General features: G+C 38.6%; 1 protein-coding gene across 2 annotated transcripts in view; it reads left to right on the plus strand.

Annotated features, from left to right (window-relative positions):
- The window catches only part of LOC109039702 (Insulator su(Hw) mRNA adaptor), an 80,342-nt gene that overhangs the window by 39,335 nt on the left and 24,051 nt on the right, over positions 1-16,956 (plus strand). For both annotated transcript variants that reach the window (XM_019055309.2, XM_019055310.2), the window contains exons 12-17: positions 3,907-4,242; positions 5,415-5,546; positions 8,918-9,061; positions 11,451-11,547; positions 13,109-13,545; positions 16,018-16,237. In XM_019055309.2, the coding sequence (XP_018910854.1) occupies positions 3,907-4,242; positions 5,415-5,546; positions 8,918-9,061; positions 11,451-11,547; positions 13,109-13,545; positions 16,018-16,237 (1,366 nt within the window). The remainder of the gene's footprint in view (positions 1-3,906; positions 4,243-5,414; positions 5,547-8,917; positions 9,062-11,450; positions 11,548-13,108; positions 13,546-16,017; positions 16,238-16,956) is intronic.

Here is a 16,956-nt window from a genome sequence, read left to right on the forward strand (position 1 = left end):
GCACCAGAACAGGTCCCCCGCGTTTTGCATCATAGTGCATCTCCTAAATTGCGCTCCATGAGTTTTTTCTGTACCTGACAAAAATGGTTGTGGTATCAAATAGATGGTCAGACAATTCTACGCCTCCCTCAAAGAAGGCAAAATAGCAATTTTCATGATGGCCTAAAAGATACTCAACCTCAAGATTTCCAAAAGTTTGAAAATTTTTAAATATATTTTTCAATTTCATAAAAACTATTGGTTAAACAAAAACATTCACGGGAAGCAAACTTATTCTTCTGGGACATACCTTTCATTGATAAAAAAGTGGATCAAAATCCGATTTATAGTAACTGAGGGATAGCACTTTAGAAAAACCTAAATGGTAGACTTTGTTGGCAGCCTTCCTGCTCCAGACCTGGATCTGAAAAGTGTTGGCCTTTCCAAAATTCTTCCTGAAGACACCACCAATGAGCCCTGGAAGCTACATATTCCAATCGACAAGTGCAGGATTTTTTCTTGTGCAGGCAGCTGAGACTGCTGTGTACTCTTATCTTCCATTGAAGCAATGAAACAAACAGGAAGAAAGAGCTTTCTCAAATAGTCTTAGCAGTAAATTTTACACAATTTTTTAAGCTTCGTTTTGTTCTTTGAAATATGGAGACTAGTGCAGTGAAACCTCAATAGCTCGGTTTCCATCGGGACCGAGGAAATTTACCGAGTTAAGCGGGTTACCGACTTACGCCAACTGCCACTTTTCCGCCGCGCTTTTTCAAATTTAGCGCCCGAAATTGGACAAACGCAAACGTGCGTGTAGAGTGACGTACAGGAGTGTTTTGGAGAGCCATTTGATCGAAGAAAATGGTACTAAATGGTAATATTTCATGAAATGCACTTGAAATTGCGTGTTGAAAGTGTCAGGGCATCATGAAGTCATCGGGTCAATCGTTTGTTGGGGTGCCATCGCGTATCACCCCCCGCGCATGCCGCGCGGTGATGCGCCGCGGCCGCTCGCTATGACGGGTCCTTGCACTGAAAATGCAACGTATCAATACTCGCTAAAATCCTCGAAAAACTCTGCAGAAGATTCCTGAGGGGAGCGGGGAAGGGCAATGCAAGATTGTAGGGGGAGAGGGGCTGGTGCCGACTGGACCTGTCAATTTATTGATGCGTGAAATTGCTTAATTATGCATGCGTGTTTTCACACGCGCGATAAGATAAACACGCGGTATCAGATATCCTATTCTCTACTGTTCTCATCTTTCGAGTTGTTATCGAGTGTTTTTGATTCCTTATCTCTCTATTTCCGATGTCGTATCTCGCACTGCGCTGCTTTCGCGGCGTAACTTGACCCGACGCGCGCGTAAACACTACCTACGCTTGATCTTGGGTGACGATCGAAGAAAAACTGGTCGAGATGGAAAAAGAGGTTGTTCAAAAAACGCCGATTTTGGCCCCCCCCCCCCCTGGATTTGGCCCAAACTTTGCTCAGATGTTGTACTAAGTGTCCCCGATGCTTTGGCAAAATTTAAGCCCTCTCGGATAATTAGGGGGGAGGGGGCAGGGGGGCAAAGTTGCAATTTTTTTAAAACTTTAAAAATCGATATCTCGCGAACAGTTTGAGCGTAAGTGTTGCGGTTTGCGCTAAAAAACGTTAAAAAATATTTTCTACAAGAATATTAATGCTGTTTGCAAGGTTGCGTAATTTATCGCGGTCATAAATCGATTTTTTCAATTTTGACGTTTCGCCTTTTTTTAGTTTTTCGTCTCTCCTCTCTTTGGATTCGTTGCTACGTGAATGAAAACCTGTCGAGGTGATTCTCCATAAAATTCTGCATCTACCACACTTTGTTTGACCTTGCGGAAACGATTCGTTCGTGAGTTACAGCGATTTTTCTGCGCGTTACCGGTTACGCGCGGGCGGCATATCGGCGCGGCGGCGCTCCATCCCGCGCGTGCAAGGCAGAGGTTGTTTCACCGCTAGGGCCTTATATTCATGCTGCAGGCTGTAATTATCGATATTTTCTCCTCCCCCACCCTTCCCCCCCAATAAATATTTTTTCAATACTTCGTTGCACAGGGTATGCCAGACCACCCGTAACAGGTCTATTTCTCGGTTGGTTTAGAAAGTACGAAGTGGGGGACCGCGGGGTTGAATAGGGAATGGACCCCAAGGAATCCGAATTTCAGGGCCCCGAAACCCCCCATGCCCCCATTGGGAGGTAAAGAGGGGGGTCACGATCCAAAAAGTCGGGAGACATTGTGCCTCCCCCTCTTAACCCCCCCCCCCCCTAGGGTGGCTAGGGGGGCCTTGGGACCATGAAAATCGGATTCCTTGGGGTCAATTACCCGGGAAATCAGCTTTTTCCGGAGAATCTACGTCAATTTGCGCCCAAAAGTTTTGTCTTCAAGACGGGGACATCGGCCCCCTCCATAATTTCCCTTTGGTCAAAAATTGACGTAGATTCTCCGGAAAAAGATGATTTCCCGGGTAATTGACCCCAAGGAATCCGATTTTCATGGTCCCAAGGCCCCCCTAGCCACCCTAGGGGGGGGGGGGGGTTAAGAGGGGGAGGCACAATGTCTCCCGACTTTTTGGATCGTGACCCCCCTCTTTACCTCCCAATGGGGGCATGGGGGGTTTCGGGGCCCTGAAATTCGGATTCCTTGGGGTCCATTCCCTATTCAACCCCGCGGTCCCCCACTTCGTACTTTCTAAACCAACCGAGAAATAGACCTGTTACGGGTGGTCTGGCATACCCTGTGCAACGAAGTATTGAAAAAATATTTATTGGGGGGGAAGGGTGGGGGAGGAGAAAATATCGATAATTACAGCCTGCAGCATGAATATAAGGCCCTAGCGGTGAAACAACCTCTGCCTTGCACGCGCGGGATGGAGCGCCGCCGCGCCGATATGCCGCCCGCGCGTAACCGGTAACGCGCAGAAAAATCGCTGTAACTCACGAACGAATCGTTTCCGTAAGGTCAAACAAAGTGTGGTAGATGCAGAATTTTATGGAGAATCACCTCGACAGGTTTTCATTCACGTAGCAACGAATCCAAAGAGAGGAGAGACGAAAAACTAAAAAAAGTCGAAACGTCAAAATTGAAAAAATCGATTTATGACCGCGATAAATTACGCAACCTTGCAAACAGCATTAATATTCTTGTAGAAAATATTTTTTAACGTTTTTTAGCGCAAACCGCAACACTTACACTCAAACTGTTCGCGAGATATCGATTTTTAAAGTTTTAAAAAAATTGCAACTTTGCCCCCCTGCCCCCTGCCCCCTCCCCCCTAATTATCCGAGAGGGCTTAAATTTTGCCAAAGCATCGGGGACACTTAGTACAACATCTGAGCAAAGTTTTGGCCAAATCCAGGGGGGGGGGCCAAAATCGGCGTTTTTTGAACAACCTCTTTTTCCATCTCGACCAGTTTTTCTTCGATCGTCACCCAAGATCAAGCGTAGGTAGTGTTTACGCGCGCGTCGGGTCAAGTTACGCCGCGAAAGCAGCGCAGTGCGAGATACGACATCGGAAATAGAGAGGGCTTAAATTTTGCCAAAGCATCGGGGACACCTAGTACAACATCTGAGCAAAGTTTGGGCCAAATCCAGGGGGGGGGGAGGGGGGGGCCAAAATCGGCGTTTTTGGAACAACCTCTTTCACCGAGTTAAGCGGTTTCAGAATCTGACCAAACCGAGCTATCCCGACTTATTTAGCATTGTGTTATATGGGTGATAAACGGGACCAGGCGATTCTACCGACTAAAGCGGGTTACCGGCTTATCCGGGAACCGAGTTATTGAGGTTTCACTGTAAATCACTAATGTTTGATGTTGATGTCGTCCTGTTAAACAAAATGTTCTCATCAGAGTTGATGCATAAATTTGCTATCTCTTATCTATTGGTATTTTCCTCTTCCAGATAAATTAGCTGAGCTGAACGAAGCCAAAAAGAAAGAAAAAAATCAAAACGGTCAGAAAGGTACAATTCTAGATCATCTTTCGCAAGAAGCGTCAATGGAAGACATGATGAATGTCACACCTTCAGAAATCCCGATTCCAGGTCCTACCCACCCAGGCTTCATCCCTTTACCGGAAGCGTTGCCTCCTACCTCAAACATTGGAGACATAAAACCACCCATGTCCGTTGGACTCCAGATGCCACCTGGTCCAGTTGTGTCACAGTCAGAAAGCGGCATTCAACAGATTCCCACGCACATGACTCCGATGGGTATCATGTCACCTTTTGGCATGCCTCGTAAGTCATTCACAAAATCTCAATGTGTCGTATTGTTTCATCTAAAAAATATGGAAATGAAAACTTCAGGCAATTCAAGTTATATCACGTGACAGGCTGTTTTTGTGTGTGAAACAGACAGCTGTATTATTTTTATTAATTGAACGCTGTGTGATTAGACTGTATCAGCAATTTACAGAATAATGGTTTATCTCCCTCTAATGTGTCTCTGACATGTAGGAGATACAGCTGTTTGAACAGACTGTGTAACGATAAAATGGAATGAATATCAGGAGGGTTTTATCCAACAAACCTGCAATCCACTCCTTCTCGTGCAATTTGTGTTGTTTGGAACACACTTTTTCAAATTTTATGTGCCTGAAAGGCATGATCGTTGACACCATGCAACGTTACCGAGCAAACGGGCAATTTTAGGCGACCTCAGTTCTTGTCATAAATGCTGAAAGTTGCCGTTTTGTTGTTGTTGTTGTTGTTCAAGTGTTTTGTTTACAAGCAGAACGGCATCTTTGATAGTGATCCATGCCTTGAGTTGTTACGTCTGTATTTATCGATCAGCAGGTTATGTTAATAAATATTGTGTTTAAAATTTTCAGTTTTTGTGAACCGCAAGTTACCAAAAATTCTTGCTGCTTGTTTTGAAACGCGGTGACTAGAAATTTCCTCCAGCTGTGAGGAAAAATGTGATCCAAACTACGCAAATTGTGCAGTGAAGAGTGGAATTCAGAATTTTTCAATGTGACTATTGTGATTTTCATGCCATTTTACCTTATGACAGTCTTTTCTCACAGCTGTATCTCTTGCCCTCAACAGACCCGTTCAGAGTGATGAAAATTGCACAGTCTCTCCCCCCCTGGAGTAGATCATGTAAATTTCACTTAATCAGTTTTTTAGATAATGGTCCCAAATAAGATGCTGTAATTCTTATTGATACATTGAATTTCAGGATCTATCAGGAATAAGTTTTTAAAAATACTGAGCAGAATTCTGTCGCCAACCACGTGTATAAGTATTGAAAAATAAGAACTTGAATGATTGAAAAATTCACATTTTAAGACACCCGCCTCAGCAGTTGTCAATGCTTATAATTTTAACCCCTGGTGTTATTCATTCATTATGTCCAATTTCTAAATTATGCAATGATAAATTTCTCAGAATAGTCCCTCGCTTAACAGGACTTCTAGGTATGATGGGACCCGGCATGCTGGGTAATGTTCCCTTGGGAGTTCCTCCTCCTGGTATCTTGGGGTCACCTATGATGCTCAATAGAATGCCACAACCTGTTGGTACTTCTTTCAACCCACAAAGTAAGTATTTTTAAGTTTTTATTAAATTCTGAATTGATGACTGTTGTCCGAATTAATCCGTATGACCCTAACTTTAGTAAAATTGATGCTAGTTTTATTTGTGATTTTCTCTCTCACATGTCATAGAGAGAAGGATATATAAAGGGTATTACAATAGACTGAATAAAATTGTACAAAAGCGCTTGAGCACCTTTCGGAATGGAAAATTTGAAAAGTTCATTTCAAGTCTGAGCCCACAAGAGAATGATGAGTATACTCAGTAGAAAGCTACTAAGTCATTTAAAAGACCAGAGCAAGTAAGTTTCCCTACAAAAAGAGGCAATGACACCTGGGCAACCACTAATGAAGAAAAGGCAGATATTGATGGCTTTTTATCTTGAAAAATTGTTTCAACCTCATCCCGTTAAGCATAGTAAAATTAACAAAAATGAGGATATTTATAACTTAAAATTTTTACGAGATACTAAGATCAGTCTTATCTCTTAGGATGAAATTTTCTAAGAGATTAAACATCAAATTAAGTTACGCAAAGCTCCTGGGCTTATCATATTTAAGCGGCTCCCTACCAAAGTCATGCAAAAACTTGTCAAAATTTTCAACGCTGTAATTATACTAAAACATGTTCTCTCACAGTGGAAAAAGGCAGAAATTTTATTAATCCTTAAGGCTGGTAAACTAGCATCAGATTCCTCTTCGTATCGACCCATATCTTTAGTACATACTGTAGGCAAGTTATTTGAAAAATTGAGACTTTAAATGACTATTGAAAATATTAGACAAGATTGAAGCATCTAATAATTAATGAGCAGTTTGAATTTCGGAGCAAACCTAGCCCATTGGAACAACTTCACCGTATCATAAACTTTATAGAAAAAGCACTGGAAAAAGTAGAATTTTGCAATGCTGTCTTTCTTGATGTGGCTCAAGCGTTCGACAGGGTCTGGCATGAAAAGTCAAAATTTAAGCTTTCCAAAATTCTCCCTGGAAATCAGGCCAAACTTCTCTTTTCATACAATGATAATATATTCTTCCGTGTTAGATTTAACGATGCGTGCTCATCTTTCAAACCAATTAAAGCCAGGGTTCCTCAAGGATCCCTGCTTTCGCCCCTCTATTTTAGTTTATTTACATCAGATATTCCCAAACCGACAGGAAATTCCAAAATGGGTGACTATGCATATGACACTACAGTGCTCTCAGCTGCCCCTACGTATAAAGAAACAGTAAACAACTTTCAGAATTTGCTAAAGGACATTGAAGACTGAACCAATGGAGATGGAAGTGTTCTGAATGCTTCAAAATTGGAGACCGTAGTTTTTATTAATGAAAAATCTGTGTTTGAACTTTTAATTTTAAGCAACACACCTATCCTCTTTGCCACACCAGCAAAATATCTTAGACCTACTCTTCACTCTCAATTAAGATTTAAGCAACATATTCTCAATGAAAGAAAACAAATTGAAATCAAGGTATGCAAAATGTTATGGCTATTCGGACGCCGCTCCAAATTAAAATGCAAAACAAAATTCTTCGCTACAAAACAATGATAAGACCAATATGGTCTTATGCATGCCAAATCTGGGCCTGTGCAGCCAACTCAAATATAAGACAAGTAGAAATTGTTCAAAATTTAACACTAAGGCAAATTTTAAATGCTCCATGCATCTCAGTAACGAAGCTTTCCATTTGGACCTGGGAATCGGGAAAGTCAAAGTCTGCATTAGTAGTAGACTTTACAACCGATACGAAGTGCGCCTATCCGCCCACCCCAATCCGGAAGCCTTTGCGCTCATTGATTGAGCGGGGATCTGCGCTGTTTAAAGAGAAGAAAACCTCAAGATTTTGTCACCCCGGACTTTCTTAAAATTAAATTACTCCCACGTGTGGTACCTACCTTTGTTGGCGGCAATATCGGCATGCATCTTAAAATCAAAGTTCCTATTAGCAGTAGGAGTCTTACATCATTATTAATAGTTAGCTTTTGCCACTATTGCACTCTTTTTCTTTTCTGGACTGTTAGTGTTTCGTCTTGTTTATTTCGTTTTGTTTTTAGTTTGCTTTTTATTTCTCCTTCTAACCATCTTTTTTTATCTGATCAAAGTGGTTCATTATTGTAATATTGTCTGTTACGTAGTAAGCAAAAAAATTTAAAGAGCCTTAAGGTCTAAAACTATGATGTAATAATATAATGATACTTCTATCACGATTAAATGTAATGGAATTTTTCTTCTATTATAAATAAATAAATTTAAAAAAAGAAAAAAAGAAGCTTCTGGGTGAAAATGTTGACACCTATTAAAAAAATCTTTGTTAAAATCTCTATGGCATTGCAAAATCCTAGAGGTGAAAGTGACTCTAGTCATATTAATAACAGTAGCAATAGTTCCAAAAATAATCCAAAAGAATTCTGCCCCGTTTGCGGTTATAGGTGAGGTATGGAATTGGATTCAAAACCTGTCCGCAACGGTCCCGCTTTGATAAGGGTTTCAGGGTCTGTAGTTGTGGGACAAATAAAAATCATGAATGGTTGTATTTGAGCTATAACTCCAGGAACTTTAAACTAAAGCTCCTAGAAACTCAGCAGACAGCCTTGAAACAAAAAAAAAAAAAAAAACCACTTCTCACAAAACGCATACTACACAGTGCGAGAGTTTTTAAATGTGTAATTCTTTGTTTTGTAATTTTTTCTAATTTGACTTGCATTAAGCTGTTTTATCATTCAGGTTAATGTACCAATTTCTAATAAGTAAAAAAAATAAATGAAAAAAGTTGCAGGTATGGAACCCACTTCGCTCATAAATCTGAACAAGCTACAGAGAGGTTATTTCTACAAAAAAAAATGATCTCTCTAGTAAAAAGTTGGCTAAGGAAGAATCAAACTCTAGAGAGAAACACATTCTCAGTACCTTGCCAAGTGAAAACTCTCATAATAAAACTAACTCATCTTAATTCTGCTTATAAAAAGACCATTGCGAACCACTACTGAGCAGCATAGTCATCAAACACCGGTTTTTGAATCATGAGAAAAATATATTTGAAAATTTTCGAATTTTGTGACTTAAATATCCTCATTATTCACCGCTTATCACAAGCCATTTCTTAGTCAATCAAAACTAATCCGCCGAGTGTATTCTCCAAATTTTATGATGATTAGTCATTTGCATCAGAGTTTATTAAATTGAACATTGTGTTATAAGTAGGTGTGTTGTTGGTCAATTTTTGTGTAGATTGTTCCCTTAAATTTTCAACATTGAACTCAATTATTTAACAAATAGAAGAGATCAAAATTTATTCCCCTGATCTCCTAATTGAATGTGAAATTTTACTGGTCAACTTGTTGACTCTTTTTTTTTTTCTTCTTTTTTTTTCAGCTGGTGTCTTGTCTCAAATACCATTACCATCCGCTGCAGATAAGCAGAAAGCATCCCTAGCTCCACCGGGTGGAACTGATGGATTTGGCGATGGACTGTTACAACTGCCTTTCGGATTGCCGCCACATTTACGAATGCAACAAGGTAAGGTATCTTCAAAAGTCAGCCTGCTGTCAATCTCCTGTCAAATCTGGAAAAAGTTGTTTTTTTACTATTTTTTCTCCACATTTTTTAAATTTTTTTTTATATAGAATATCTTATAGAAGAATAATCAAGTAAATCACACTTGGAATTTCTTGCTGGTTTATATGATTAGCAATGAATTCCACAAAAGAGTGATTTTTATCACTAGCTATCTCTTTATTTTTTATTTTGAACTCTGCTACCCTTTGCCAGTGATATACCATGTCTTTCACTGTTCTGCTCAATAAAAGATCTGCAGAGCTGCTGCAGTTAAGGAAGAACTGGACACATTAAGATATTCTGCTAGAAACACCTAAAAATTAGGTTAAAACTGATATATGAACTTTTTAATGCCTTGCTGAAAAAGTTACGTACCATATGACCTTTGTAGTGAAACTGTAGTAACTCAGTATCTGGACAAGTTTGGAACCCAGTAACCCACCTGAGTTTGTAGAATCGCTTGGTCCTGCTCATCATATTGCGTATAACGCAATGCCAGGACTGTCCCAATAACTGGGTATCACCAAACTTGGAACCCGCTTACCTTGGTACAATTTTCCCATCTCGACTCAAAAAAAAAAAAATCATTTATCTCCTTTGAATTTCATTTTTCTGAACCATTTTTTTATCGTCAACTGTGATGAAGAGTGGCGCATACCGTACTCTTCTAAATTTACTATGAGGCAAGAGTGAGAGGAGATGTCAGTTCCCTCTCTCCTCCATGACGAATAATATTCGCAGAAGCGGACAGCTGAAGAAGGAACGGCAGTCCTCATCTTTCCCTTTCATTCATATTGGCAATTGGATGTATTTCTGCCAAACAGAACTATGTGCATTATGACGTGAGCCCTATTATGCATATATTCTTAAGGGTCTCAGGGCTCATGTCTCAATGCACATTGTATTGTTTGGCAGAAATACGTCCAATTGTTCTTGGCAAAGTTCTTGCAGTGCGTCAAGTACAACTATTTTCCATTACTGAATATTATTTTAGAAAGGCTATCAGTATAAAAAAGTAAAAAGTAAATTAGGTATTAGTGATCTTAATTAATTTAATTAAATGAAAGGCTTTTTTGAGCAGAGGCAAACATTTCTCTTCCTCCAGGAATTTAAGAAAACTACTTCAAACTAATGCACTCATAAGCACTTCTAATAAAAGTAATTACTCATCATGATCAGGGAGCAAAACTTGAAAACGGCCATTGGAAAATCAGGCAACTTGTGTAAGTCTGTAACCTCCATAATTTGCTACATCTCCCCAGTCCTGATGCAAACCGAGTGATGGCTGTTCTACCTTAATAACGCTCACCCTTTTTATTTTCTCTCTTGCCCTATGGAAATGATCTGGAATTTTCTTAGAGTTGATCCAAAAAGAGAAATCCACATTCTGATTGCTGTTGTAACTTAGATCAAAATGAATCTACGGAAAGCACTGATCGAATTGGGATGTATAACTTTACACTTTTATTAGCCGTTCTGGGCGCGCAAGCGCGCCCGGCACGTCTGGCCGGGGGGCTATGCCCCCAGGACCCCCAGTCACTCGCACGCGAGTGACATTCAGTGCGCTTCGCGAGCCGATTTTGTAGTAGCTGCAAATGTTTTATCACTTTATTATGAAAATTTCATAGAAAACATTATAAGATAAGATATTAAAGAATATGAAAAGAAATATCAGAGCAGAAAGGAAAAGAAAAGACAGACAAACGCAGAAGAGATTCAAGAAAAACACAGTATAACAGAGAAGAAAATACAGAAAAATAACAAAGAAAACGACTCCACTTAAGTAATATAAACTTAGCTGCGTGTGCGCATGAGCAAGACAAAATACAAACACCAAGGAGATTTCAGAAAAACACAGCAGAGAACCAAGGAAAACACAGTAAAACAGAGAAAAAAATACTGTCGAATAAATAAAGAAAACTACTATCGAAGAAATTCTAATCATTTGGAAAGTAATTCGCTGGCGCAATCTATGCGTAGCTGCGTGGGAGTATGACTGCTTCGGCAGCATGAGCTTTGCATGAGCATCATCAACTGACTGCTGGCTAGATACCTGGGCGGGTGAGCAACAATACGCAAGAGCATGATTCAATTGATAGTGGAGTGGGGAATGGTCAGACGTAGGGGAAAGGTTCAGACTGAACCGTTCAGCGCAGCGTCAGTCACCGAGTGGGGAAGAGAGGCGAAGATGGGACACTTCCCCTGGAGTGAAATAGATTAAGGTGGAATCGCTGAAAGTCTGAATCCTTCGAAGTTTATATTAACGATGATGATGTCATTTAACTTATGATATTAAACTTTCATTTTTATTTTTTTGGAATTGTCTTCAAATCTCTACGTTTTTTTTTAGGCTCCATGGATTCCTCCCTGTTAGGGCCTCCAATTTCAGGGTCCATGGAGATTAAGGTTGATAAACCTGAAGAGAAGCCTAACTCCGAACAAAATAAGTAAGTTAATTTTATTTTCCTCGCAACATCAGAGCTTCCATTTATTTGACGTTAATGGAATGTGCTCCTTGAATTGATGAAAAAATTTTCTTTCCTGGGAAAAACCCTATCTTTTTAATGTTAATTAAATTTTGCTTTAAAATCATTCAATGCTAAAGGCATAGGTCTTGACTGGGCTGTTCTATCCTGTTCAAATCTGCAGCCAAGCAAAGAATAATATCACGGATCATTATGCAAAATTTCTATTACAGAGATCACGTTTCTTTGTTTAACATAGAAAATGATGCCATTCATCATGTTCGCTCATACCATGGCTCCTTACACCTGAACCTACTCATCGGTAACAACACATAGCCATGTCAATGTCGCTAAAATCGTGCATATTTCCAACTTGAATGTTGTGATAATTTAATATAATTAAATTTAAAAATTATAAATTAATTAAAGAAACTTTTGCACCATATATAAATAAAAAATGTATTACTTTAACACATAGGCGTTATGAATTTCATAAGTTCCTACACAAAAAAAACATCTCTAACTGTTTAGCTGCTAGAGAGCTACAGGTTTGCTCTGAAATTTGTCTCTTATTTTCTCTCTTTATTCTTAATATTTTAGCAGAAAAATGTACAATGTAAAAGATTTTGGATGCTTGTAAAAAAAGAGAGTTGCTCAATCTTAGTGATGTTGACCTAGGTTAATGCTATCTAGTCAGAAAGGTCCTCATTTGCATCACTGTCACAACCATAATCAATGAAACCGGACCGTTGGATGGATGACCATTTTAATGATGAACTACTTAATCTGGTGAAATTCTGCAAGAAAAGAAAAATTTTAAAACTCCCCCCCCCCCCCGCCCTGTTTCTGAGGGCCGGCGGCTCTATCATCTCTGATGGGACTGCTGGTTACATTTGACAACAGGATTAACACAAAAGTAGTGTTTTGTCACCTCTTGTTACCTCAAACTCCTGATAAAAATTAGGGTGACAGAGGGGAAAATTGGAAAATATTTAACATGTACCTTGACTACCTATCAAATATTTTAAGCAGACGTTTTTAAATCCTGGTCTCTGATAGGTTAAGGTTGCAGTCCACCGCAAAAGTTAGTCCATCAATTCCTTATTTTTCTCAAGATCCTGTCGAAAATTGTTTATGACGTATCGCATCATCTGGCGTAGTTGGTTTGCAACTGACTTTTGCATGGATAAAATTGAAGTTTTAGAAGTGATGCGTCCACAGTTGGCAAAATTTCGTCACTATGTTTTTCGAAACAATAGTAAAATCTTAACTAGAGAATCAATATAACTGAAAGGAGGTGATAGAACGGTTTTTTTTTTTTTTTTTTTTTTTGACAAGAGGACACAAGTTTATCCTCTGGTTACATAGCAAGCAGATTTGACCAGAGGTGATGGAACCTACCCTACATATTGCAACTTCATTTCCAACTATTAAAAAAAATATTCAACGAAAAGAAAAACATGATAAAACATAACAAGGATAACCTTGATATGCATCGATGGTTCTCAGTGTTGTGCTTATTAATTATGATTGATTTTTCTAGGCCACTCTTGCACAATTTCGATATCCCTCCTCCGAATATGGGAGGATTATTCTCAACGGACTTATCAGTGCCTCCTCCTCTGGTAAATAATCTAATGCCAAGTGGAGATAGTGACCAGAGGATTCCATCTGATGGTGGAGAGTTTGAAAACAAAGACAAAGATAACCGCAAGCAAGATAAAGAAAAGGATGACGGGAAAGACGGCGACCGACGGAAAGACAGAGACCACCGCAACTCGAGCCGTGACAAGGAAAACAAGGACAAGGACTACAGAGATAGGAGGGAAAGAGATTACCGCAGTAGAGATCGTGACTACCGGGAAAAAGATCGAGAGTACCGAGGCCGTGACAGAGATCGGGAGCATGATCGCGATCGAGATCGTGATTTCCGCTTCAGGGACGGCAGAAATGATCGTGGCATCGATCGAGATACAAGAGGTGAAAATATCCTTGTCTATTTCTTTTTTCAAGGTTTAATAATATTCCAGGAGAATTAATTGGGGCGAATGTCTGGAAAACTAATCAAATGAGACTGATAGATATAGCTAAATGATTAACATGGGTAAAATCCAAGTCGCGATATGCAGCACGGTGGAGTAGCTTCATGGGTTCAGAAGAACGGATAGCACATCACTGTACTTGTTGTTGTTCAAAAATTTCAAGTAAAATCTGAATATAAAGGTATATAGGTTGAGACTCCATAGATTCCCTGACTTTTCTAATGTTATCTATGATCCTATACAGGGTTGCAGTTTTTCATGAAAAATAAAATCTTGAAATTTTATGTTAAAAATTTCATGATTTAGACAAATATGAAAGATGTTGAAAAAGATTTTTTGAAATTAAATGCAAGATCAAATGAAAGGCAAATGGTTTTTACTTTTTGGTGTTTTCTAGTGAATGTTCCATATCCAGCCCTTAAAATATGTTTCATATTTTTCACAACTTTGAAAGGACCCTGCACACCTCTTATGGAAAAGTGCACCATGACTGTCCTTAATTTTTTTATTGCATTTGATATTCCTCAAAATGCTGATCAAAAGTTATTATTGAGCCAATTTTCTACGATGCACCATTTTCACAAAAAAACGAGGCCGAGAAGATTCAATTATTTGGCAACAATGAATCAAAAAGAACATAGCATTCGATTTAGAGACATGGAAAAGAGGTGAATAGAGCAGGAGAGAGAGAAACTGATTTGGATGGTCGAGCAAAACTGTGTGCGGAATTCGAAATAAGACTGCCGCTTGGTGCTGGAGTTCCCCTGATTTCCTTGTTGAAACACAGCCAACCATTCACTCGAGTGCTATAATGAGGAATCTTTTTGGCTCTTCATTGCCAAATAATTGAATCTTTTCGGTCGTTTTTTGCGAAAACGGTGCATCGTAGAAAGATGACGCAATAATAACTTTGATCAGCATCTTAAGGAGAATCGAGTGCAATAAGAAAATTAAGGATCCGTCATGGTGCTTTTTTCCATAAGAGATGTGCGGGGTCTTTTCATGAAATATTTCATAGAAATTTTCAATCTTCCATGTTTTCCAGTTCATTTGTACAACTCTGATCCCAAATTGTAGCATTCAAAACTTTCTGAAGTGAAAACTTTTGATGTAATGTTATTTTTTTCGTGCTTAAAAATCTCTCTAAAAAAGGTTAAAATACTAGCATAAAGAAGAAGAGACAAATAGACAATCAAGTCAAAATCAATTTAGTTGTATAACATTTAAAATCTGAGTAATGTCATCTTGTTTCAAAGGTTATTGTAATAAAAATGCTTATTATGTATATGTTAGCGTTAAAGTATGTAATTCAGTTAATGTATACATTAACTAGTGAAAGCATACATTAATTGAAGCAGCCACTTAAAGTGTGTAATTAGATTTTTATTACACACTTTAACTAGTTAATTCATAGATTAACTGGGACGTGTGAGTTAAAGTATAAAAAATATGTTTCTTTTCTAATTCTTTTTTTACCTTTATTTTGTTGAAAAAGTCGAACAATTTCTATGGCACACAATTAAAAAATTAATTCAAATAAAAGGAATTTGAACTCTCGTCTAGAAACTACCTGAAAGTCATGTCATTATCATTATTTATTTTTACAAGAGGAGGAGGAATGACACTTGGAGTTACATAGTAAGCCTTTTTTCAAACACGCGCATCGTTTCGTGGTACAATTTTTTTTGCATGAACATCGTACAAATCATTCGATTTGTAGGACGCCGTAGTGTTTTGATATCGAATAATCCTTTGGATCCCTCTTTCCGCCACTTTTCGCTTTTTTCACTGATTGAACGAGGTTTAGGTACTTTTCAGAAGTCAAAACAAAACAATTAGCTTTACTCGCGATTTGATCCGAATGCTCATAAATTTTCACGTGCCTCGGGTCGAGATTCTTTCACCAAATTTTGAGCGGAATTTTCACTTTCCATTCTCAGAAGAATAAAACCAATAGTCCATGAGTAATAGTACAAACAGTCCGAAAACACATCACCTCTTTCATGTCCTTGCGAGATACTGACAAGAAGTTGGGATGTGAGACGAGTCCCACCGGCGAATGTATATCAGAACAAGAGTTTTTTTTTTTTTTTTTGCATATCTGAACTTTGACCACCCAAACATTCCAATGTTGCGAAAGCCGACAACGTCGAGAGACATCATGAATAGCCGTTTGTTTTGTTTTGATAATTTGACTTGATTCAATTGTGACTTTCACACTTTACCTGCGAGCCGCCCGTTATTCTATAGAATAACTAGTTATAGTGTGCAACCCACGAAAATTCAACAATTTAACTTGCCATTTCAGTTAATGTACACTTTAACTAGTTAATGTATACATTAACGGATTACATACTTTAATGCTAACATATATACTGTAATTGATGTTAATTATTATTATTATTTTCAGACCGAGACAGCCGTGATAATCGAGATAGCCGAAACAGCCGTGATAGGTATAATAAACGAGATCGTGATGATGATAGACGTCCAAGAAGTAGAGACCGAAGAGACAAACCAAGCCGATGGTCCAAAGATGATGAAAGGCATAGCAACCGGCGAGAACCGGATCCAGGCAATGAGAATGATAGAAGCCTTGGGAATCCTGAAGTAATGCCCATCGGTGAAAGGTAAACTTAATTTTCTTTACCTCATGAATGAGCAAGGACAGGTCTAGTGTGTAATGCCAGTTTGAGACCAATGAAACCAAATAAATTGATCTTACACCTGTTAGATATTCTTAATGCACGCCAGCTTATTCTCCGCACTGTACGTGACAGAATATAGGGATGGAGTTTCCTGTTAGATGATTTTAGTCAAAACTGATTTCTAGTCAAATAATTATCAACTGCAAAAATCCTGAATCAATCTTGAGATGGCCACATCATAAATTATGTGAGACTTAAGATTATGAAAGAAATATGGGAGAGGCTGTAAATATCTTTGTAAAAAAAGAAATTCCCTGATTTTTGTATGAATCCTTGTATTGAAGAAAAGGAATCAATACCTAACTCTCATCTAAAATCTTAAAAAAGTTCCAACATGTATCTCTGCAGCAGGAAAATACAGAAATTATTTTAATAAATTCATCAACCTCATTAGAAAAGCATATGGGTTCATTTCTGTACTTAATCCAGTGTGTGTGATTCTTGAATGAGTGTCATGGTTGCCAAAGATGCAAAAGGAATTCTTTAATCTAGTGATAACAGTTTCTCAGATCCTCCGGGAATTTAGAGACAACATATTCTACAAAACGCTGTAACAGGGCATCTGTCCAGAAAAAGTGCAGAATTTCAATGACTGTTCCGAAAGTACGAAATAAGTCTGAAAATTTGACTACAGGTCCAGA

The sequence above is a fragment of the Bemisia tabaci genome, chromosome 2 (genome assembly GCF_918797505.1).
Source record: "Bemisia tabaci chromosome 2, PGI_BMITA_v3".
Classification (NCBI taxonomy): Eukaryota; Metazoa; Arthropoda; class Insecta; order Hemiptera; family Aleyrodidae; genus Bemisia; species Bemisia tabaci.